This window comes from Sphaerodactylus townsendi, linkage group LG05 (genome assembly GCF_021028975.2).
Source record: "Sphaerodactylus townsendi isolate TG3544 linkage group LG05, MPM_Stown_v2.3, whole genome shotgun sequence".
NCBI classification, from domain to species: Eukaryota; Metazoa; Chordata; class Lepidosauria; order Squamata; family Sphaerodactylidae; genus Sphaerodactylus; species Sphaerodactylus townsendi.
The window spans coordinates 100,042,988-100,067,632 of record NC_059429.1 but is presented as its reverse complement, the minus strand read 5'-3'; the positions used below and the strand labels follow the sequence as shown (position 1 = coordinate 100,067,632).

Below are 24,645 nucleotides of genomic sequence, written 5' to 3'. Positions count from 1 at the left end.
AAAAGGAGGGCAGGAGAATAATATAAGCTGCTTTGGTCCCACTGTGAAGATAGGTGGGATAAATATGAAGTGAATAAATAATATAGTTGAAGATGGCAAGCAGGATTAGTTGGTGAATGGCTGAGGAGAGAAAGAGAGAGGGGAAAACAACACGATATGGGGTTGCCAGGGGGAGGGAAAGATGAAATTGGTTGGGGAGGGGGATAGAAAGAAAATGAGGTGCCATCCCAAAGCCTTGAGGGTTCCTAGCCACACAAGTGGGCCTGAAACAGTGGCCAGAACCAGATACTGTGCCACAGTTTTCTTAGGTAGAGGCTGGTAGAGCAGAGGCGAGACAGAAAACTTATAACAGAGGGACAAATAAAGGTTGGTTGTCTGTTAAGTGTGAGGGAGATAGGGTTATCAACTCCAAGTTAGAAAATGGGTGCTTTGAAGGGCGGACTCTATGGTGTTAAACCTGGTAAGGTTGCTTCCCTCGCCAAACCTCACCTCCCAAGGCTCCAACCCCAAATCTCCAGGAATTTTCCAACCTGGAGTTGGCGGTCCTAAGGAGAGAAGAAAGCAGGAAAAGGAAAGAGGCCACGGGGACTTTCAGGAAAGTATAAGAGGAAATAGTGGGAGGGGGAAAATAAGATGTTTTCTGCAAGTCCTTGACGGTTCCTTCCAGCTTAACATATCTAATATGCTAAACTCATTTAGATTTCAGCACAGTTATCCCCTCCACATCACAACTTTCCCCATCTTGGTTTTGATATATTGTGGGTCAGCATAAGAAATTAAATGGGAATTTTTTTGGGAGTTTTGTGGAAGCTGCAGATGACACACGAAGGCCAGCAGACACAGAAAAAGTTTAGAGACTCAGAAATGCATAAAATATATGTATAGTATTGTATAATAGCAACATATTTTATCTTTTAATACTATATACATAATTTATTTTAAAAAGTAAAATAGATGACAAAGAAAAAAAATCAGGCTTATTCTCTGGTATGAAGGGAGAGCCAAAATTTTTTACAAGGATTTTCAGATCGCAGGGGTGCCACACCCCTAACCCCAGTGATGTGGAAGGGATAACTGTAATTCTAATTGCATATTGTTCATTTGATGTCTCCTCATATTGATCGTATGGGTCGACATTGGACTTATTTTGGATTGTTATCAACATACTGCGTCATCCATTTTGAGTCTCACTGAGAAAAGTGGAATATAAATACAGCAAATAAAACAAATAAACAAGCACAGAAGGGACCAAGAAACTCACTATTTGATTCTCTCCTTTGTGTGAACTGTTCCTGCTCTGCTTCTTATTGCTGAATATGTAAGACCTTAGAAGTCATGGGATAAGAGAATATATTATCCTAAGACTTCTGAATTTATGCATAAGAACACAGTGAGAAACACTGTCGAAAGCTTTTTGAGAGTCCAAATATAAACTGTTTACCACTTAGTCATATGTTCATCACTTGTTCACCACTTAGTCATATGCTTGTACCATTCTCTATGAGTTCTAAAAGACTGATGATGAACTTACCTTGCCAGAAGCCACGGTGAATCTTCTTTAGTAAGGCTTGTTCTTCAATTTTCTTAACAATTCTGCCTTTAATAACTCTTTTTACTTTTTTAGCCAGAGTAGACTTCAGGCTAAATGGCATGTTATTTTCTGACTCCATTGCTCTTTTAAACATTGATGTAATGCTGGCTACTTCCATTTATCTGTTTTTTAATTCGCTTTTGCTAGAATATTGGAGGCATTACAACACAAACAAAAAAAACTTGTAAGCAGTAATTGGTTGGTTAAGTGCCAATGAAAATGAGTACGGGTTTGGCTGTTCCCCTAAGACGTTTCTGACCAGATCAAGCTATAGATTTAATAGAACCTGTTGCATCTTTTGGATTTATGTAGACCTGGCAATTATTTACACTGTACATAGCTCCTGGACCCATAAGACTTGGAGGGTAAGGACCAATGTTCAGACAAACAATATTAATACAACAGGTTGCTTTTACTGAGTTTGTTAAGTAGTTAGATGAGCACTATGTTATAAGCACAAACTGCAACTGAGGAAGGCAGGCTATATTTGTGATGTCACTGCAGTCCTACAAACAAAGGATTAGATTGCATGCAGAAGCCCGAGTTAAAAAGATAAGGCAGTTGGTGATATGAAAGCTAAGCAGCTGCAATCTGCAGCCAATCAGAGTAAACAATACCGATTTTAATAGACCAAGAGTCTGACTCAGTATAATTCAGCTTTATGTATTCAGAGAGCACTAAACTGGTCTAAATGATTAGTCATTCATGATGGAATGGTAAAATGTGTCATTTGCCATAACACACTTGAAGTCAAAGAGTTATTCTAGTTTGAAGAGGTGAAAAAAAGCAGCCTCCAGTATGCCTAGATAATGTAAAATCATTTGACTTACACTTTGCTGGCAGAATTAGCCTAAAACTACATGTCAATTAAACAGATCGCAAAAGGATGCTGAAGTGAATGATTAAACCACATTATGCTTAATTATTCTTTAATGACAATAAGGAACAGGATGTTTTGCTGATTCACATTTACAAACATGTTGGCAAAAAAAGAAAGAAAACAATATCCAGTGTCGTTTTTAGCCTATTTTACAGCATGGGGGTGGGGAGCAGTAATATAAAACCATCTGTTTATGATTGTGCTTTACCTAAGTGCCAAGAGGAATTTTAATCATCACCTATCATACAGTTGGCCATCAAGTCTGAATCTGGGAAACTTATACATCCAGAAGACATCATTAAACAGGTTCCAAATGGCTTTGTTTTCTGAGCATTGGTTGTTTGGCCTGTTGAATTGCTCAGCATTTCTTATTACAAAAAGAAATATTTGTGCAACATATAGGTAACCTTATTAAAGAGGTGTCCAACTCTGGCGCTTCAGATGTTCATGGACTACAATTTCCATCAGCCCCTGTTGGCAGGGGCTGATGGGAATTGTAGTCCACGAACATCTGAAGTGCCAGAGTTGGACACCCCTGCCTTATTGCTTAGCCACAAAAGGAGCCAGTTTTCATGTCCATAGTCTACTGGATGGATACATGCTCTGAATGAAACAGAAAAGTTATTCTATTAGCTTTGTAATAGAAGTAATAGAAGCAGGACTAAGGTATTCCTGTTCTAGCAAGTCCAAGGAGATTTCTCAACTGATATATTAACATTTGATCCTACGCACATTTACTTGGAAGCAACTAAGTTTGTAAGGCTGACTCCAACATAAGTGTGTATAAGATTGCCTCCCCAAGTATCTGGCATAAGGAGAAAGGTCTCATTTCAGATTTTTTCTAAAGGGCACTGGCCAAATTCTGGCAGAGGAGCTTTTTTGGATAGCACCCAGCTCCTCAGAGGAATCATGCTATTCTTCTTCATCAAATGCAGCTGTCCCTAAGAAACAGCAAGAGCACCCTAGATATGTCACAGAGAATGCATGAATCGTATTGGCTCAGCTCAGGCCCAAACTACAGGTTACTTAGAGATGTGCAGACACCACTCTTGTCTCCTTGGTAACACGTACCTGAAAAAGTTGGGGACAATATAACCCTGACATTTTCCTATCCCCACGAGTGGCAACCAGAGAAATAAAGTAGGGATAGGGATATGTACACAAAAAAGTCATTTCGCACTTTTCAACTCTAGGGAAAATGTTCATTTTACTGTAGTTTTGACCTGGAGAATGGACTTGCTTGCATATTGGGAGTCAGCATTTCCCAGGTGATCAAGTGTAGATGGTCTTGATATGGAAAAGAAACTTAATCACAAAAGATAGCTGGGGGAAAGGCACACTATAAGGGTAAAGAATAATGGGGTCTTTGGCATTACTGTCTACACAGAGTTAAAGAACCTGACTTTATAGAACTGGCTCAGATAGGGAAACAGTAGCAAGTTTTCATTCCATATAATGAGATGGTATAGTCTCCTAATACGTTTCACAGTGCATGGAGGATAAAGGGAAACAAGCATTCCTGTTACCAATAAGATCACATTGACCACTGTTTCAATAGTAGTAATTTCAAGATCCATCAAATTATCACTGACCCAGAAAATGGCTTAGCACTGACTATAAGAATGAATAATCTTGACTCCATCTTCTAAGAGATCTGTTGAGAAAATAACTAAAGGAGGTGTGCGTGCTTGCACAAGTGACACAGGAAGTAAGTGTGGAAGGCTCCTGTTTCAAAAAGCTGCAGAATTAATGAGGGCACAGTCCCCTTCTATTTAGTTATCATGAATCCCACTAACTGAAGCCAAAGGGCAGAATGATCAGAGGAGTGGGACCTCAGTGGAGGAAGCACAACTTCTTAAAGAAAAGGTAGAATGGAGTCCAGAGCTGCACAGTACATGTTACTCAGCATCCTTTCCTCATATCAGAGGGACCAAGACCCCATATCTTTCAAACTCTCCAAATAAGCCTGAATGACAAATAGAAAACAAAACACAGTCTTGAGGTCAAAGAGCATCTTTGGACTACTCATGCTTGCTCCCAGCAGTTACATGATACCTGATTTTAATCCTTACAGGAACAATGAGAAAGGCAGCTTAAGAACCGATTGAAGTTTATCATGTAGGAAAAGTTCCATTCTGGAAGTTTAACTATTTACATTGCTGTGGCTTAGCTGTAACTCAAAGGGACACAGAGATCTCTGACACAAATAACTAACTGGCACACTGGGGTAAATTTTTTAAAAACAGAATAGTATAATATGGCAGGAAAGGGAAGGGACATGCTGTCACTTTCTCAAAATGTTTGCTGTCTCTTAAATTCTGGCCCAAGACAATTTTTACCATTGTTTAATATTGATGCTGACCTTGGCCTTCAACTGAGATGCCTGCTTGTTCCTTTTAATTTGAACTGAGCAGTAAAAGTACTCCAGCTGGAGGACAGCAAATGCAGATTGCAAACCACAGCCACCCCTGAGCTGCAAAACTGAGCCTTTGGTAGGAGAAGCAACCTTAAAGGTGGAAAAGGCAAGTGGAGAAAGATGGAGCCATCAATGTGAATGGCAGAGCAGGCTTCTGGAGGTTTGCTCTGAGGCCCAATAGGTGATACAGTGGCCTGCTAGTCTTTCTGAGACTGAAGCATAACTGGTTTAGTAATGAACCTTCAGAAGGTGGAAACAAAATCCTAATACCTGAAAGCTGTTTGTTCTAGGGGTAGGATCCCAATAAATTCCACTTTTAATGTGCAGTGGATTCCCAGTGCACAACAGCACAGCTCAATACTGGTATTTTGTTTAAGCAGGAACTCATCTGCCTTAGCACCCCATCTTCCCAGGAATTTCCCTTGAAAGTCCTTCGGAGAGCCCTCAGAGCATGGGCTGGAAGCTGGCTTGCTGATTCCTCCCTACCCTTTCTGATATGATCGTTCACTTGCATCACTGTAGGGCTTCTCTGAAATCATCAGCACTGTTGTTGTAGCTAAGGAATGTCTGTTAACAGCAACAGAAACCATTGCAAGAGCCTGGAGAATGCAGACCACAAGATCCATGGCTTACAGAAAGTAATATCGGCAAGAGTTCCTTGCTCCCATCGTACTTCCTTGATTGAAGCCAGCCCTTCACACCATGCCTTTGATAAAGTTGGTGTCCAAGTGCACTATTAACATGCGCAAGAAAGACATCTCTTTGCGGGTGTTTTCAAAGATGACTCTCGGGTCATCAGACTGGCATCGCAAGCAGTTGGGAGCCATAACCATGGCCAAATTGTTTACATCCATCTTGGTCTTGCCCACATTGGCCGGCTGAGAAAAAATCTGTAAAATAAGGAAGAGAAGCCCAGATGAAGACAGACTATAGAAGACAGTGTGAACTCTGGGCTGAGCCCTCTCTAGCCCCCCTCCCCCTAAGAATCACACATTCTACAGGAACTGCAGACTTTAAAAACAGAGCTTCATATAAGAGACAACAAAGTTACTATAGTCAGTCCTCAAATACCAACTCAGACACATGCTAGAAGAAATTCAGACTGAAATGTTAGGGTCTTTGGCATACAGAACAGCACCACATGGGATAGAACAGGGGTCTGCAATCTGTGGCTCTCCAGATGTTCTTGAACTACAATTCCCATCAGCCCCTGCCAGAATGGCCAATGCCATGCTGGCAGGGGCTGATGGGAATTGTAGTTCATGAACATCTGGAGAGCCACAGGTTGCAGACCCCTGTGATAGAATGAGAGGTGCCTGAGTGCTCCTACTATATAGGGTCTCTCTTCTGTCCAGTGCCAAGAAATGTAGCAGTGGAAAATGGCACCCGCTATCTACATACCTGTAAGAAGTGGATGAGGTAACACAAGACCAATCTGTTGAGTTCTGGCAGGAGATCCACCACTGCCACAGCAGCATCAGGATTCTCATAATTGCTAATACACTCTTTGTAGTACTGCTGCGGGATGACAGGCTCTTCCAGCTCTCGGTACCAGAGCTTCAGCAGAGAAGCTGCAAGGATGGACAGAAACAGGAAAGGCACTTTCAATAAAAAAAAGGTTTACCAGATAATCTCTCTGAGTTGGAAACTCTGGACTCTTGTTTGACAGGACAGACATTCATATATGATTGTTAGTTCTTCATGGTGGTTCTTTCTTCCATTATGGCACAATACCTCCACCTAATGCTATTCTAGGCAATTTACTCTGTTCATTCTTAGATAAAAGCAGGAGTAAAATTAAGGTGGAGTAGGATTGGATCAAGACTAACAGATAATTTTCACAGATTTCCACTGCAAGACCACTGTCATGACATTCCTCAGAGTTTCCTATTCCTCAGGAGCAGTATTTCAAGGATATCAGCGGGCTACAGTGAGAGAAGAGAGGAAGGAAATGTCTATTCCACTGATGGAAAATTTAGTGTGGATCCAACAGAGTTCCAGGAAGAAATAAGCCAGAGTGATACCTCCCATCTTCTGCTTCAAGCCACCTGACACAGTACTCGTCAGAAATGTAGGTTACTTTCACCCATAGATGAACGATCAATGTATCAAGTCCTACACTGGAAATCACATGGCTCAAGCCCTTACAGTAACATTTATTCTTATTTTTTGATTAAAATACTTACATCTCACTATTCCTGCTTCTGAGCCTGAAGCTAAAACATTTATAGAAGTTAAAATATGAGCAAAAACAGAATACCACAAAACACATAAATATTAATCCAATCGATATCTCATGTAAAAGTTTCTTTCCCTAAACCCACCCTGAGCCTTTTGGGGTAGGTAGGCAGGCAGGCAGGCAGGCAGGCAGGCAGGCAGGCAGGCAGGCAGGCAGGCAGGCAGGCAAGTAAATTTGAGTTAATCTGAACACAACTATGCAGTATTTCCAAACCTGGTATATTGGGATCACTAAGATCATCAGGAATTTTCCACTGATCCACCTGTAGTTTTAACGCATTGACTTCATCGATGTCACCAGGAATTCTGAAAGCAGAACCCAAAGGAACAATTGTGCATAAGAAATAATTCACATAGGAACAAAAAGCAATATGAATAAGAATGCAAACATTAGCTGGAGCATCTGAGAGGCAGAGACAGACATATCTGATAAGAATACCATTGGCCATACTAGTACAATAGAAACTGTGACATGACAGAAGATGATGTCCTCTATAAAGTCTTTGATATTTAAAAAAAAATACAAAGAAAATAAGAAGAAATATACTTAATCAATATTGTACAGATATTCCAACCTCTACCTTCACATCCATTCAAGAAATAAAAATCCTATATTCTATCCCTCTATCAAAAATATATCATATGCATATCTAATTTGTATCATAGAGAAGATTAAGAATTTAAGAAAACCCCAAAAGATAAACTAATACAGTATCACCCAAAATAAATATCGACACTTCATCTTAACACTTAAACCCAGCGGGCAGTAAATTTGAGCCATATTGTTTTTCCATGCATTCTAACCAGGGAGACCATATTCTCTCACATTTTTCTAAAGGACTTTCTTTCAGCATTTTAGTTAGCATATCTAATTCTGCATCGTCTCATATTTTATTCAGTCACTCCTCCGCAGTTGGAGTCTTCAAAAATGACATTTAGCTTTCAGCTAAAGTCGTTTTCGCGCTTTAATCATATACAGAAACAAGAAATCATTCTTATTTAATACTTCAATATTGAATATTCCTAATAGGTAAATTTCAGGATTCATATTAAATTTCATATTTCAACACAGAAGATGCTGCAGAGGAAGGCAATGGCAAACCATGTCCACTTCTCATTTGCCTTGTTGGGGTTGCTATAAGTCTTTTGATGGCACACACATACATATCTTCTATGAAGCATTTGTACTATTATTTGTTATGCATACTTCAAAATAATGAAGATTTAAAATCAAAATAATTATTTTTTTGAAAAATCCCAACTTACTGCTACCATTCCTGGCCTTCTCATAGCTTCAGGACCGGGACTAAAAAAACCATGTTTGTGTTATATTTTTCCTCTGAGAAAGAAGAGCAAAGGAAAGCATAGGAAACACATGAAAGATGGATATTTCCTGTGGTTTCCCTTCCATATGTGGCTGGTTCCAACAATGGTATAACAAGTTTTCAGGTAAAATGGTGTAGTAATGGGGAAAAGGAAAGAAAACTATAGCAAACATGCAGTCAATACTGCTGTATATACTGTAATCTCTTTGTTCATTTTGCCCTTATCTAGCCTGGGTTTTTAGTCCTCGCTGGCTATGCTGGTGGGCTGGCAATTAATACAGGCCACAAAAGCAGTAAGCAGTGAGACAAGGTCTTTTTCCCAGTGCTTATTCTTATAACTGGTTTGTTGACCAAACACTACTTTTCTCCTCATCACATTTTGCCTTGTTGAAATAAGAACATAAGAACATAAGAACAAGCCAGCTGGATCAGACCAGAGTCCATCTAGTCCAGCTCTCTGCTACTCGCAGTGGCCCACCAGGTGCCTTTGGGAGCTCACATGTAGGATGTGAAAGCAATGGCCTTCTGCGGCTGTTGCTCCTGAGCACCTGGACTGTTAAGGCATTTGCAATCTCAGATCAAAGAGGATCAAGATTGGTAGCCATAAATCGACTTCTCCTCCATAAATCTGTCCTAGCCCCTTTTTAAAGCTATCCAAATTAGTGGCCATCACCACCTCCTGTGGCACCATATTCCAAACACCAATCACACGCTATAGCATTGAAGATGTGTTTATTTTTATTAGGCCTAATTCTTCCCCCCAGCATTTTCAATGAATGCCCCCTGGTTCTAGTATTGTGAGAAAGAGAGAAAAATTTCTCTCTGTCAACATTTTCTACCCCATGCATAATTTTATAGACTTCAATCATATCCCCCCTCAATCGTCTCTTCTCCAAACTAAAGAGTCCCAAACGCTGCAGCCTCTCCTCATAAGGAAGGTGCTCCAATCCTTCAATCATCCTCGTTGCCCTTCTCTGCACTTTTTCTATCTCTTCAATATCCTTTTTGAGATGTGGCGACCAGAACTGAACACAGTACTCCAAGTGCGGTCGCACCACTGCTTTATATAAGGGAATGACAATCTTTGCAGTTTTATTATCAATTCCTTTCCTAATGATCCCCAGCATAGAGTTTGCCTTTTTCACAGCTGCCATGCATTGAGTTGACATTCCCATGGAACTATCAACTAAGATGCCCAAATCCCTTTCCTGGTCTGTGACTGATAGCACTGATCCCTGTAGCGTGTATGTGAAGTTTGGATTTTTTGCCCCTATGTGCAACACTTTACATTTTGCTACATTGAACTGCATTTGCCATTTCTTAGCCCACTCACCTAATTTATCAAGGTCCGCTTGGAGCTCTTCGCAATCCTTTGCAGTTCTCACCACCCTACATAATTTGGTATCATCTGCAAACTTGGCTACCACGCTACCCACCCCTACTTCCAGGTCATTTATGAATAGGCTAAAGAGCACTGGTCCCAAAACGGATCCTTGGGGGACACCACTCCCTACATCTCTCCATTGTGAGAACTTCCCATTTACACCCACCCTTTGCTTCCTGTTTCTCAACCAGTTTTTAATCCATAGGAGGACTTCCCCTCTTATTCCTTCATTGCTGAGTTTTCTCAACAGTCTCTGGTGAGGAACTTTGATCAAAAGCCTTTGAAATCCAAGTAGACAATGTCCACTGGTTCCCCCTTATCCACATGCCTGTTTACACCCTCAAAGAACTCTAGTAAGTTTGTAAGACAGGATTTGCCTCTGCAAAAGCCATGCTGACTCTTTCTCAGCAGGTCTTGCTTTTCTATATGTTTTATAATTTTATCTTTAATGATAGATTCTACTAATTTACCAGGAACAGATGTCAAACTGACTGGCCTGTAATTTCCCGGGTCCCCCCTAGATCCTTTCTTAAAAATTGGTGTGACATTGGCCATCTTCCAGTCTTCAGGGATAGAGCCTGATTTCAGGGATAAGTTGCATATTAAAGTGAGAAGATCAGCAATTTCATGCTTGAGCTCTTTAAGAACTCTTGGGTGAATGCGACATGTTGAACCTTAAACTTGTGACAGCTTCACTGACAACACATGCTTTAAATTTATTTGAGCAGAACTGGGCCAAAAGTTAAAAAAAATTAAAAGACACAGTACACTGCCTAATACATTGAGGAAGAAGCCATTATCACAAGCAATGTCTGTATCATGTAAATACACAGGAAGAAAGTCCTAGTTATGTTACTTTGTGCAAAAAAACCAACGTCTTGTTCCAGCTTTAAAACATTCCATCTAGATGGGAGAATTTGCCTTAAGCCAAAATAATGCTACTGAGCACAGAGACATAACTGAAGGATGCAACTGGCTTATTATTTTTCCATGGCTAAAGGGGGGAAAGGATGGTGGCTGTTCACTCCTTGTCATGCAGGATCACTGGGTTGTACCCACAGGTCACAGTTGCTGAGACTTCAGATAGTAATCTCTGCATTGCTGGAAGTAACAGACACTCTCTTGAAGCTACTTCTTCAGTATCATCCTGCCCTGGGGGATGTTTGTAAACACTAGCATAAGGCAATTTATTGTGAAACAATTAATGCTCTATAAACAGGCTTTTGCTGCAGGGTAAATGCTGCTTCCTCTGCTGAAACTCCTTCTGCAAATGAGGACTGAGAAGATATAATTTCATTTTTGCTTGGAGCAGGAGCCTTCTGTGTACTGAACTGTAAGCCAGCTATGAAATGCTGAACCAATCATGATTGATTTAAGTAGCTCCAGTAAACCAAGCTCACCTGAATATTCCCTCAGTCTTTTCGCCAGCAAGTTGCAGAACTTGCTGAGACAGCTGCGTTTGTACCCAAGGCAGCTTGTTATCAGGGTACAGGTCCTGCTGCCGCAACATGATTTCCTCCAGAGAACTGCCAAACAGCGAAGGGGTCACAATAGCATTCTTAGCATGGGTTATCTCTTCAATCGTAGGTTTCCGAAGCCCCTATAAATAGAATACCCATCTGTAAGATCAGAGTGAGCCAACAGTCATACTGAATGTTTCTAGTCTCTGTAAAGTGAAAGCATGTACATATTATGCAGTAAGCTAAGTAAGGCCCTTTCCGCATGGGGCCAAAAACAGCAACCCAGGGACGGAAAAACACCGGTCCCTGGGGTGCTGTTCACACAGGTGCCGCTGCTGCAACTCAGCAGCACCGTCCTGTGCGGCCCCGAATGGCACGAAGGCACCACTTTCCACCTCCCTTCCCGCAGGAGGTTTTTGGAAAGCGGCACCATCCCGTTGGCGCGGTACAAACAGCACTGCGCCAAAGACACCACTTTCCCGTCCCCCCCGGCTCCATGCGGAGCCCCTCTTCTGCGCCAGCCTCTGCGGGGGCCACTCGCATGCTCCCGTGCAAATGACCCCCTACCCTCCACCAGCATAATTTCTGCCAGTGGAGAGGCGCCCTAAGAAAGAAAGGTGGAAGCCTAAAAGAGAAGAATGTTTTCAGAATCTTTTAAAGGAATTCAGTGGAGATAAAAAGGGCAGGTACTTTCTACAAAAAAAATTAACTCTTTGGGGCCATAATTCTAGAATGTTCTAGAAGGTCTACATTCTAAATTGTATTTACTTGACTTTTACACTTGCTGCTAGTTATCACTAGAATTGAAGTCAAAATAAAACTCAAGCGTATGATACATGTTGGAAGCAAGAAAGAAATGTGTGTCAGCTGGTCATTCAAAGGGAGAGGTACAGGGATCTAACAGATCAACCGTCAGAAATATTCACCAGCAGAGATTCTGGGCAGGCACTGAGGTGTATTGTTCATAAGAATGTATACTGGGCGTTGACTTTTTAAGGAGGATGAACTGAGGAATCAAAAATTATAATTCTAAAGTGATTATACCATGGCAGAGAGCCATTTCTCACTAAATGACATGTTAAAGCATGCATCTCACAGATTTCTCTTTCCAGAAACACAGACAGGAGCCTTTGCAGTTTCAGATGAACAAAATATTAGAAGCTGCGAAGCGGCAAAGTGAGATTTAAAAACATCAAACAAGACTACTAAAGTACTATGTTATTATGTTGCACAGGACAGGTATATTTCCCAGATGTTTAGCCAATAGTTAGGGCTGCTTCATATGTTATCATTTTAACAGATATACATGTTGTATGCCTGGTAAACCATATAGTCTGAAGCACAGACAAGGCCTATCCACACACATTTGCTATATGAATATTCTTAAAGGGTGGTTTTCATTTTAACTTATCTTCCTGCTTCAATATTTCTGGGATACTAGGTTAAAAAGATAAAATCCAAAGCAGAACACTTCTGGAGTTCTGATTCCAGTTTTACCACATTGTGTATTTCTGAATGAATGCCTTCAGTTTTCTAATCTTGGATACTTACCACTGTCACAATAAAAGTAATGCCAGTAAGGTGCCCTAAGGTGAAAGAAATGGGAGAAGGCTTTACTTTAAACTACTAGATTAAAACATGGCAACTGCCTCACCTTTTTGCCTCCAGTGACAGCAACCTTTTGCAGCTTCCGGTAACAGTATCTGGCATATGTGCTGATAGGCAGACCTGGTAGACAGAAATAAATACATTTGGGCAGAGTGGCATTGAAGAAAGAAGCTCCTAGATCTGCCTAAAGAATACCTGTCTAGCTTAGGGATGACCAATTCTGGCACTTCAGATGTCCATGGAGTACAATTCCCATCAGCCCCTGCTGGCATAGCCAATTGGCCATGCCAGCAGGGGCTGATGGGAATTGTAGTCCATGAACATCTGAAGCGTCAGAGCTGGACACCCCTGCTCTAGTATTTCCCTCTCAGCAAATCATAAAATGAATGTTATATGTGTTACTATTTGCTTTACTGAGCACTGGACATATTTCCACAAGAAAGTAGTTCTGTTGTGGGCCTGTTTCAATTTCTTAGGGCTGAAAGTCATTTTCCTTCCATGCTATTGCATCTATTGCAGTTTGGTGTGTTATGAGAAATGGAGCTGTATTGGCAAAAAAATCATGCTAACTCTCTTGATACCCATGCCATTTTGTGACCTTATTTTACTTCAATTTTAAAATAATTTTTAAAGGAATCATTTCTCATTGTACTACTCAAGTGCAGGACATGAACTGGGAACAATTCAAGTTTACACTACAGAAGTGTTTTACATTTGTGAACAGTTTTCTTTAAAAAGAATTTTAGGCTTTACATTTTCCCCTCTGTAACACTGGGGCACAGGCCCCATCCCCAAATTAAAAACAAAACAAAACAGTGAATATGTATTTCTCCCCTACTTTCTGTGGGGACAAGCTGCAATGCTCGCCCTGGTTTCAAGCTACCTTTTTTAAAATCCATTTTTGTTGTCCAGAAAAGCCCTCAGAATGACCTGCTACATATTGATGTCTATGGGCAATAGTGCTGAAAAAGTCTAAAAATGACTGCAAGACTTTAACACAAACTTTTACATGTGCAACCCTGACCTCTACAGCATATGGGCATAATTCAGTTTGATCTCAGACACGCACCTCTCACAATTCTGCATAGTTAATGTTAGTTGGAAATTGATAACTGTCTAAATTGTTTGGATTATTGATTCTAACCAAAAACAACTTCTACTGCTTATCTGAGAGTGTCGAACTCATTTGTTATGAGGGCCAGATACAACATGAATGTGACTGGCCTGGACTGGGGGGAGGAATGGCTGCCTCGGCTGCCAAGCCCCCAGACAGCTTGCCAGCCCAGATCAGCACTGGGGGAGGGGTGGCTGTTTTGGCTGTCAGCCAGCAGAAGCTCACCAGTCCAGATCGGCACTGGGTAGGGGAGGAAATGGCCACCTCAGCTGTTGAGCCTGTAGTAGGGTCGCCAACCCAGCACTAGGGTGGTGGTGGTTGCTTCAGCTGGTCAGTCCACAGCAGCCTTGCCAGCCCAGGTCAGCATTGGGGGGCAGGGAGGTGGCTGCATCAGCTGCAGGCTCACCGGTCCAGAATTGTATTAGGGGAGATGGTCAACATGGGGAGATGTGTGTGTGAGAGAGAGAGTGTGTGTGTGACTGCCACAGCAAGTTCACCAGCCCAGATCAGCACTGGAGAGGGGTGGCTGCCTCAGCTGGTCAGCCTGCAGTGGAATCACCAGCCCAGACTGGCATGGGGGGAGGTGGCTCGTCAGGACAGATCATGAGAAGGGTGGGGTGTGGTAGGTGCCTGGAATGACGATTCCACAGTGGGCTCGCCAGGCCAGATAGGAGCGGGGTGGCTTCCTGGACTACCAAGTCTGCCGTGAGCTCGCCAGGCCACACTGGGAGCGATGTTGGCAGCTGCTTGAACTGGTGTGCCTGCTGTGGGTTGGGAGTGAGGTGGGGATGCCCGGCCTGCAACAGGCTCGCCAGGTCAAATCAGGAGCAAAGGGGGGGGGGGTTGCCTCAGTTGGCTAACAGGCCTGATAAACCCTCCCCGGGCTGTATGCTTGACACCCCTGGTTTTCCCTTTACCTCTTACTATTTTCAGTGGCTTACAAGAATCTTCCTGTGAAGGAGGCTTGAACCTACTCCTTCAGTAATTAAATTCAGCTCTCCATGGCTCAACAATCCACTTAATCTATGCAAAGGATAACAGGAAACACCTCCTGTGCAAAAGTACTGTCCAAGCTGATAGGCTCTCACTGAAGCTGGTTTATCTTCTGACATGTCTGAAGTCTTGAAAGTAGCACAAAGATCTAATCTACAGTTTCTCTCATTAAAATTATTCTGGTGGTTTAAAATTTTTTTTAGCTCGTATCATATATATTAAGGAACCTTATTAGTGAATTTTTAATCTATAAATGGTTCCAACTGACAAATTACTTTTCCAGCTGACAAGTGGGTGTTCAAGAAGCACTAATAAATTTCTAAAAGACAGAAGTGCAGTCCTTAGTGAAGTCTAAGTCCCACCCTTTTAAGTCCACTAAGTTTAGTGATCTTAGAAGGATGCTGTTCGGATTATAAGGGAGTTTCTTATTGCCTTGTGTTTGCAGAGGGCTTTCATGTTAGGCAAGGCGAATAAGAAATATTTTCTAAGCAGAAACAGGGTTCGGAGCAGAACCTATGTACTTTGAGCCAGAGAGAAGAGCTCAAAGGAAAATATTCTATCAACATAATCCTTCCCAAGTTTTTTTTTAAATCATCTATCAGACTTCTTTCAGAACTCCCCAACCACAAGGAAGGAAAGAAGTAGCCCAGTGACCATAAACACAGAGGAGAAATATAGCCAAAGTAATTTTTTTGCTGAATGATCCTATGTCCCAGGTTGAGCTGCCAGGCAGAGATATCAGGTTACAGCAGGGATATGAGTCCTGTCCTGTGCGAGGGTCAGAATGCAGAGAATCCACAGGTCAGAGGAAGCATTGCAGCAGCCATGAGCTTTGTTGTGTCCAGGCCGGGATATTCTGTGAACCTGCTTGATATAGGCTCTTCCAGCATGTTTGGCTTCATCCTGTGAAGACTCTGCTTCCCCCTGCTGCAGAAGGTGCTTTCTCTGAGCTGGCAGGCACACACTTCTTCATTTAACATGCAACAACGCCCCATCTCTGCCTTTGCTAACATGTGGGCTCAGGTGAACTAGGTGCTTGAGTCTCTGCAGCTGGATCAGGGCTGGATGCACAGCCTGCTTCTGCAGGCACTTCTGGCTCTGAGTTTTGACCTGGCTGTTGTTCACCCTATAAAGCCTTCAGGGGCCCTGGCTGCTCCAAGCCCAGCCCTTGTTGGTTCCCAACCTGGTCTGGGCTTACTGGGATCTGCTCATCCCCTAAAGACTCATCGTTCTCCAGGGGATGGTCCATGATACCCTAATGCTTATAGGCAATCACTAGTTTACCTGGATGGAGAGATGTAGATTGCTCCACATAAATGAGGTTGCAATCCTATGCGTATTTGTTTATAAATATGGCCTGTTGAGATCAGTGCAACTTCCAAATAAAATTTAGTTAGAAATTATTATAAGTTATTAAGAAACGCTCCACCCAATATTGTGTTTAAATTTTACCAGAGGCTATTTTATATTTCTTTTCATCCTTGAATTCCTGGTGTTTGCACAAACCTGGAATCTGATTCTTCTAAAAATAAAGCACACACTGTCATACTTGAAGCTAATGGTGGAAAAATACAGAACCGTAACAGGGTCTTTTCCTTCTTAGCCCCACTCATAACCCAATTTTTAGCTTACCTTCATCCTCTGTGTTTTGCTTCCTCTTTTTCCTGGATTTTGAGTTCTTTTTGTTTTTCAGATCCAGAAGCTCCTTAATGCGCTGGATAACTGAAAATCAAAAGCATTGTTGATAGAGTGATGTCAAAAAAAAAGATTTCATATGTCCACTGCCCTCTTGCACTTTTATACGGTGAGTCATGGCAGACTGAAGCCAGTGTTTTACTGAATTCACCCATCACTAAATCAGCTTTGTGCTTCAATACATCTGTCAGCAAAACATCAGGATCAATAAAATGGTGTATCCCAAATTTCAAAATTGTTTCTCAGACTATTCATTTGACTAAAAATCAGTTGAAACATACAGGGGTCCCAGTTACCCAGTAATGGTGGGCAATTGCCAACCTTCAGCTGGTTGGCAGGTGAAAGCAAGCTGTGGAAGGGTGTGGGGAGCAATCTATGTGCCTGTCACAATGACAGGTTGCTGTGGAAGCACCAGCATCACATCAGGGGATGCTCTAGCACTCTCCTCCAAAACTCTATGAAAACCATAGAGTTTTGGGGACAGACTGTAGAGCATCCCCAGGCCGATGCTGGCATTTCCACATCAAAAGTGACATAATCACAGCAGGCACACAGATCACAACGCCAGCCCCACCATCATGAAGCTCCTGTCAGTTGCCGGGGGGACACGGCAACCCTAAATACACACCATTCTTTGAGACCAGTCAGTAGTAATAGAACTATTAATATGGCGTCTAGTCTTTTTATAAAATCAGGTGCTAGGGATAAAAGAGAAGGAAGCCTGGCCTCTGAACCCTGAAGCCACTTAGTTCATAATTTCACTTCAAGAAACTTCAGAGTGCCCAGCTTAACTGGAAGGAAACATGATGAAAACTCTCTTCACACTTTCCCCTGCATTTTACTTGTTATGTGAAGAATTTCTGAGAACTTTAGAGCAGAATTCATTCAGCCATTGAATTGATATTCTTGCAACAGAGCAAGATGAAAACAAATCCAGAAATTTTACTTGGGTAAATCTATCAGCTTTGTACTAAAAGTGACATATGTGCAGGTAGTGATTTATATTCTATTAAGTTTCAATCTATCTGATTCTATGGATCCTACCACAGGATGCAATCCTATGCAAACTTACTTGTTTCGGTGAATACAGTAGGACTTGCATCTGAGAAAATATGCATAAAATTGTACCATTAGAGTTCTTAAAATAGTTTCTCGCCACTTTCTAAAAGGCCTTAGACTGAGTATGATGGTACTAGAAGCTTTAAAGAATTTGAGGCTAGATATTTTGACTAATTAAAATTAAAAATCAGGCTTTACATCTAACTTATTACTATTTTGAAAAAAATTTCTTAGTAGCTGATCATAACCCACCAGTGTGCTTTCTCAGAGAAAAACAGATGGCTTGGGGTTCAAGTAAGTACCTGTTCCTTTGTGCAACTCATAGCCTGTTTCAATTTATTTGCTTGTTCTGATTTTGCTAGATAGCATTAATCTCACAAAAGACAATTCAGAAACTTCAACTGGTCCAAAACGTTTAGGCCCAACAACAAAAGCAAACATTTTGTACATGTAACACATTTACTAAAGGTGCTGCATGGGTTATCAATTTGTTTCTGGGTAGAATTCAAGTTGTTAGTTTGGACTCTATAGCCACTCACATCCTGGACCGTATTTCCCCATAAGCACCTGTCTGGCTCCTTTGTTCAGCACAACAGGGTCTTTTGGCTGTCTCCTCCCTTCGGGTTGTGTTGATCTGCTACTATGTGGCCTTGGACTTTTGGTGGGCTGTCCCATCACTGCACAACAGTCTGCCTGATTTTTTCAGACCTGCCCTGACCCTTCTGGGAGAAACCCCTGCAAAATAGAACTTCTTAGGTGGGTTTTTGAGGGCACTTGAGAGTTTTTAATGTTAACTGGTTTGGTTGGCTATTTTAAATTGTGATTCTTATCACACATATACAAGTTGTTTTTGCTGTTTATCATATAAAGTTGTGATTTGGTTTTAGCTTCTTTTTTCTCTTTTCTAACAAGAGAAAGGCAGAATAAATGTTTGTAATTAATCAAATAAATAAATCAAATAAACGTTTACTGTCAGAACGTAATGCAATTATTACCTTGACCGTGGCCTATTAAAATGACTCATCACTTCTGAAGTATAGTATTTTACTGTAATAATAAAATTTTCATCGTGAGTAATCTTACCACTAGGATAACTTATTATGTTTATTTTGTCCAGACCAGGAAATGGAAGCAGAACCTGGCCCTGCTAAGCAGAATCTCTGCTGATCTGTATTTGCTATTGTAGTATAATGCATTTCAGGCATGTAGGAGTAGGAAACCCACAGAAATGAGGCACTTACTATTTTCATCATTAACCTCGCTGAGATGACGATAGATGTAACCTTCCAGGTACGATTGGAATTTGGGTGATGGAGAGAAAAAGGCCAGACTGATGGCCATGAATTCCCAGCCCCACGCCAGGCTTCGATAGCACATATTGTCCGTTGTCTGTCTGATTAGTTGTATGTACAGCTCATCCCGTAAGCCTTGAATGCTCCAGCATTTGGTAACGGCGATCAAGGCCACATGGTCCCTGTCCATCCTGGCTTGCCGGTCACCCATGTAGATTTGTACCAGTTTAAATAGTTCACACGCTTCCTTTTTGATGGTGTGGTTGCTGGTGATGAGCATTGGTTTTTTGATGGATCCTCCATTCCAGGAGAGCATGTTGGCAATAGAGAGCCTTCGGCGAAAAATGCCCTGGGTGTGCATGTTCAAATTTTTGGAAGCCCAGTCTGCCATGCTGATTTGAGAGATGGGCTTCCGTATGGTGTGGAACGGATACTGATACCCCATGTTTGTGCCAGGCTGGTCATTATTCTCTTGCTGGGAATCTGACTCTGTTGCCCCATTCTGCAATAGAGAACAAACAGGAGACACTGGAGAAAAAACACCCACAGCTGCCCATTTCCCCCCAAAGGAGGACAGCTCACTGACCACCTCCTGTCCCCAGGGGCGTACCTAGGCAAACTGTAGCCCGGGGACAAAACTTGAGTTTGGCGCCCCCCCATGACCCCCCCCCCATGACCAAACAATGATTCTTTTGCACCAGGTCATTTCTAATCACCATCACATTATAGAACATGCCTCAATGCAGCAATAGTCCATACCACTCAGCAGAAATCAAACCTTTAGCCAATTTTTTCAAAATGCTTTCAAAATGTTTTATCACTGCTGTGAAAACGTTTACGGTGTTCTATCCAGCACCCCCAATTGACCCCAGCATTGGAAACACAGCACAGTGCTGGGAGGGAGGGAGAGAGGGAGAGGACAGGGACAAATTTCAAGTCATGTTTTCCACAGTAGTTGCACACATTGAATTTTAATACTGACAAAGGCACTAACTGACATGAACTCAGTCTTCTGAAAATAACTTAACTTAGAAAACATAGTCTTAGAATAACCCTGAATAACTGCTTTTTCATCTGAAATATGTTTAAAGCCTATAAGGTAAGAAACTCATCTATGACACTAAGAAGGCACCCCAGATTATCTAAGAAGCCCAGTTCAGAACTATTCCATTGTAGAGATAGAACCAGCCAGCTTTGCTGAAGTTTGGATGTCTGGGCACTCATTCTGTGGGCAGCAGCTTCACCTTCAACTGGGTGCCCCATAGCATTTGCCCCTCCAAAGCAAACTTCAGCAAAGTTGACTGGTTCCTGTCAGGACACTCAGCAGCAGCCCTGAGGTAAATTTGGTGCCCCTACCCAGAGCAAGACCCCAGCAGAGCACCGCCATTGAAATCTCTACCACAGGGACAGCTTGGCATAACAGCAAGCCTCACCCAATCCCACACCTCTCACTGCTTCAAATAGAGAATAGCAGCATTTTTTCCCTCCAGAAGAACAGAGGCACACACACCCTTCCCTACTGCCTTCCACACACCTCCCTTTTAAAATGAAGCCACTCTACAACACCTAATGAACTATGGACATCAAGGGGGGGGCACATTTGCAAGCCCTGAATCTCCTACCAAATCCACACAGCACTACACGACAGCAGAAACACAAGTCCCCCCCCCCCCCAAAAAAAAAACTGAAGTGGGGAGACCCACAGGTTTGCCCAGGGCACAGCAAGAACTACAGGAAAACAAACCACTTCTAAAGAAAAGGTTGTTTTCTTTTTTTAAAAAGCTAAGACAACAAACTTAAAAGTAGAACCAAAGCAAGTTAGCAAGTAACAGCCTAGCCACAAAGCAGGGGGGGGACAAACTGGGAGAAATTTCAAACCCAAACTAACAGTAGAACAAGGTAAAATCATGAAATCACAATACTGGGCGCAGTGTGTAACACACTTCTCTCTCTGAAGATGCCAGCCACAGATGCTGGTGAAACGTTAGGAACAAGATCTACCAGACCACAGCCACACAGCCTGGAAACCCCACAACAACCAGTTGAATCCAGCCAGGAAGCCTTTGACAATACAAAAGAAATTTTGTTTTGTAAAATAAGATGTCAATGGTAAATTTTCCTTGCAATAAGAAAAGTTCTGAAGTTATGTGAACACATCAGTTAAGAAATTAGTTTTAAGTCTACTTATACCTTAGCTAAGATTTTACATCCTCTTTATTACGGAATTTAGTTTTAAGAATAATTGAATAATATAAAGAGATCCCACCCCACCCCCGTTGGCCTTCGCTGCAAAAGGCAGGAATGCCTGTTTTCAGCTCTCATATGCTTAAAAGGAACAAACCTCTCTGGAAAGATGCAATTTACCAAATCTCCCTGAATAAGAATGACTTTTTCCCTTTCACATTGCAGGAGACTTGAAGCACTTGAATAAATCAACCTGAATCTTTCTCCAAAGAACTACATTATGTTTAGTTACTACATTATGTTTAGTTACACTAAACTAGTGTTATCTAAACAGCAGTCCCCTCATGAGCATACATCTTATTTCAACAGCAAAGGATTAAATCCAGCAAGGTCTTGAGCACTTATCTAGACTTTTTGTCTGACAGCCTTTAGTCTCAAGGATCTCAGGCAAGTTTATGCTGGACTTCAGCGCATCTATTCAAGGAACATGAACTATTTGGCAGATCCCTGACACACATACCCAAAATCAAATCCTGTACTCTGCCATCCTATAGCAATTCATACACCTGTTTCCAGTGGTGGTAGTGGAAAGTGCCACTAAGTCATGGCCAATTTATGGTGACACTGTTGGGTTTTCAAAACAAGAGATGTTCAAAGGTGGTTTGCCATTGCCTGCCTCTGCCCAATGACCCTGGATTTCTTTAACAGAGTTCCATCCAAGTACCAATGAGAGCTAACCCTGCTTAGCTTCTGAGATCTAACTAGAGAGGACCAGTCTGAGCAATCTTGTTTCCAGACACAGTCATTCATGCAGATTAGAATCCACACTGACATGCCCAGAAAGTGGGGCCTTTCCTTAACCATGGCATTGGCTACATCAGGTGGTGACTTAATAGGGCAACTAATACAGAGGGAACAACCTTGAGTATCACAGGTGTACAGACAAAATGATGGTGTCTGCAGAACAGAGTAAGGGGTTCAGACTGAGCAAGGGCGAATGAAGCTATATGTGGTGTTGAAAAGCAGTAACATATCTACCACAAGCCCTAGCCGCATGAAAAGGAAGATGGGGAGATATTTAGTCATTGTTAAAACACAGGACTGGGAGGTGGAAAAAAAAGTAGCTACGGAATAATGTGCACTCGAGGAGGAGTTGAGGGGATTGTGCCAGACTATTCAGGCGTGGGGAGAGGGAGGCCAGGGGATTTCTGCCTCTCGTGGGTTATAAGGGTGGGGGTGTCAGGACTGCTTTGAGACGTGGGCAGGGCTGCAGGGGTAAGAAGGGAAGTGCTTTTACCTCTCCAGTTGGCTGGGGCGGTTAATTTGAATTGAGGCCGGGGTGGGGGAAGTCCAGCAGAGGCTGAGGCGCTGGGGAGTTCCTCTTCCCGGGTGATGGGTGCTACTCAGGGAGAGGCAGCAAGCCGCACGCAAAGCCCTTCCGAGGAAACCTGGAGAAGCAACGTTTCAAGATTGGGAGGGACAGCTTAGCTTCCTGGCTCTAAAACGAGGGGATTTTCCTCCCTCTTTGCAAAGGCGAAGCTGCAAACAGAAGCCTGGGGTTGGAGGAGCAAGCCGCGAGGGGGAACGATGGGCTTGAACACCGGCTTGCTCCTCCAACCCTTAGGGCTTCTTGCTTCAGCTCGCCTTTGCAAAGAGGGAATCCCCCTCGCTTTAGAGCCAGTAGAATCAGCTCTCCCAATCTTGACACGTTAGCCATTTCAGGCCTGTGCACTCAGCTAAACCTGCGCTTCTTGCTTACCTCGACCTGGGAGGTGCTGGGAAATCTCACTCGCGGTTGCCTCCTGCTGCACCTCCCAGGTCCGAGGTAGCAAGCAAGAAACGAAGTTTAGCTGGAGTGCACAGGGAAAAAAAAACGAGGAAACCTGAGAGAAGCAACGCTTTCAAGATTGGGAGAGACGGTGGCTCTAAAACGAGGGGATTTTCCTCCCTCTTGCAAAGGCTTCAGCTGCAAACTCTGCTCTTTGTTTGGCACACAATAGTTGAGGGGCAGAGCCTCGGGCTCGTGGGCCACTTGCTGCCTGTTTCCTGCACACCTGGTGAGGCTGCCTCTCCTGCACGCCTCTTGCTGCCTCTCCATGAGTGCTCTCATGGCAGGCCAGCAGCGGAGGCGCACTCATAGAAAGGAACCGGTGAAACCACTTGTTGGGGAGGGGAACGATGGGCTGGGGAGGAAAAACAAAACTTCCTGATCGGGTAATGCGTGTGGGGGTGGGGGGGTAGTGATGGACTGGCAACAAACCTCTCTGTCCTCTGACGAGGCGCCATGGCTGCTGCGAGGGACACGAGCTGTTAGTGGTCGGCAGCGGCAGGCAGAACTCAGAGCCAAAAGACAGGGCCCGCCTCTTTCCCCCTGTGCCCGTGCTACTGCTGCTTGCTTCCTCCCAGGCTGCGTTCCTTCCCTTCTGAGCAGGGGAGGAGGTTTGTTTGCATGACCACACCCTGAGAGGCAAGGCACGCTGGTTCCAAGGAGGGCGGAGCTCACTAATGCTAAATAGACTGAGGTGGAACTGGCCCAGTGGGGCCACCGTCCAGAGTGGGCGAGGCTAAGGCAGCCTGAGCTGCCTGATAGTAATGGCTGCTGTGTAAAGCAGGCTGCCGGTGCAATGATGATGGTGAAGTCTGTGGGGGGAGGAAATTTTGCCTGGCGCCCCCACGTGACCAAAATTGTTGCGCCCGGGGACAAAGGGGACCCCTTGTCCCCTAGGTCGGTACGCCAGTGCCTGTCCCTCCAACACAGCAAAAGCCTTTATACAAGTACTAGTATCAGCACATGGGAAATCCAATCTCTGAACACTTTTTGATCACTGAACACCAATATTCATTCTTTCTTCTTGTCCACTTTTTCTGGAACTCAACCCATAATCTACCACAGGAATGAGAAGGTAGAACAAAAATTATAGAGCAGCTGAACTATTATCAGGAGCCTTGTACCACAGGTAGCTCGGCGGAGCAGGGTATAAAAATATCAAACCTAGCGGGGTAGGGAAACTTTGCGAGTAACAGCAACTGATGCCAGAGACTGAAAGGACAGAGGCCGGAAGAGGAGATAGCATGTCAGTAAGTAACAGGACCCACTGATCAGCTGCCTGGTAGATAGTGATAATCTGTGTAAACTAATCAAAAGTCATCCAAGGACAATGGCAGAAAGCTTTAGAAATGTAAGTAAAAGTGGCTCTGTCATGCATCCCTTATGCATCTACATTTGTTGGGCATTTTTACAGATTTATATAGCAGGGGTCTTAGCACCTTTGAAAACAGGGGCCATAGTGACCTGTTGATTGGTGGATCTTTTCCTTCTGATCCCTGCCCTGTGTCTCTGCCACTCATTGCAAGAAGTTTGTCATTACTGCAGATGACTACTGCTTGATAATAGAAACTTTATCTC

General features: G+C 43.0%; 1 protein-coding gene across 2 annotated transcripts in view; it reads right to left on the bottom strand.

Annotated features, from left to right (window-relative positions):
• Window positions 1-2,963: 2,963 nt before the first annotated feature.
• Window positions 2,964-24,645, bottom strand: part of ARHGAP39 (Rho GTPase activating protein 39) — a 102,866-nt gene continuing 81,184 nt past the window's right edge. Inside the window, exons 4-10 of one of the 2 annotated variants that reach the window (XM_048497990.1) lie at window positions 19,005-19,557; window positions 16,642-16,731; window positions 12,949-13,022; window positions 11,235-11,434; window positions 7,340-7,431; window positions 6,289-6,458; window positions 2,964-5,777 (exon numbers count right to left, since the gene is read on the bottom strand). In XM_048497990.1, coding sequence (XP_048353947.1) covers window positions 5,583-5,777; window positions 6,289-6,458; window positions 7,340-7,431; window positions 11,235-11,434; window positions 12,949-13,022; window positions 16,642-16,731; window positions 19,005-19,557 — 1,374 coding nt within the window. In that variant the 3' untranslated portion in view covers window positions 2,964-5,582. The remainder of the gene's footprint in view (window positions 5,778-6,288; window positions 6,459-7,339; window positions 7,432-11,234; window positions 11,435-12,948; window positions 13,023-16,641; window positions 16,732-19,004; window positions 19,558-24,645) is intronic. The other variant, XM_048497991.1, reaches the window with a different exon arrangement.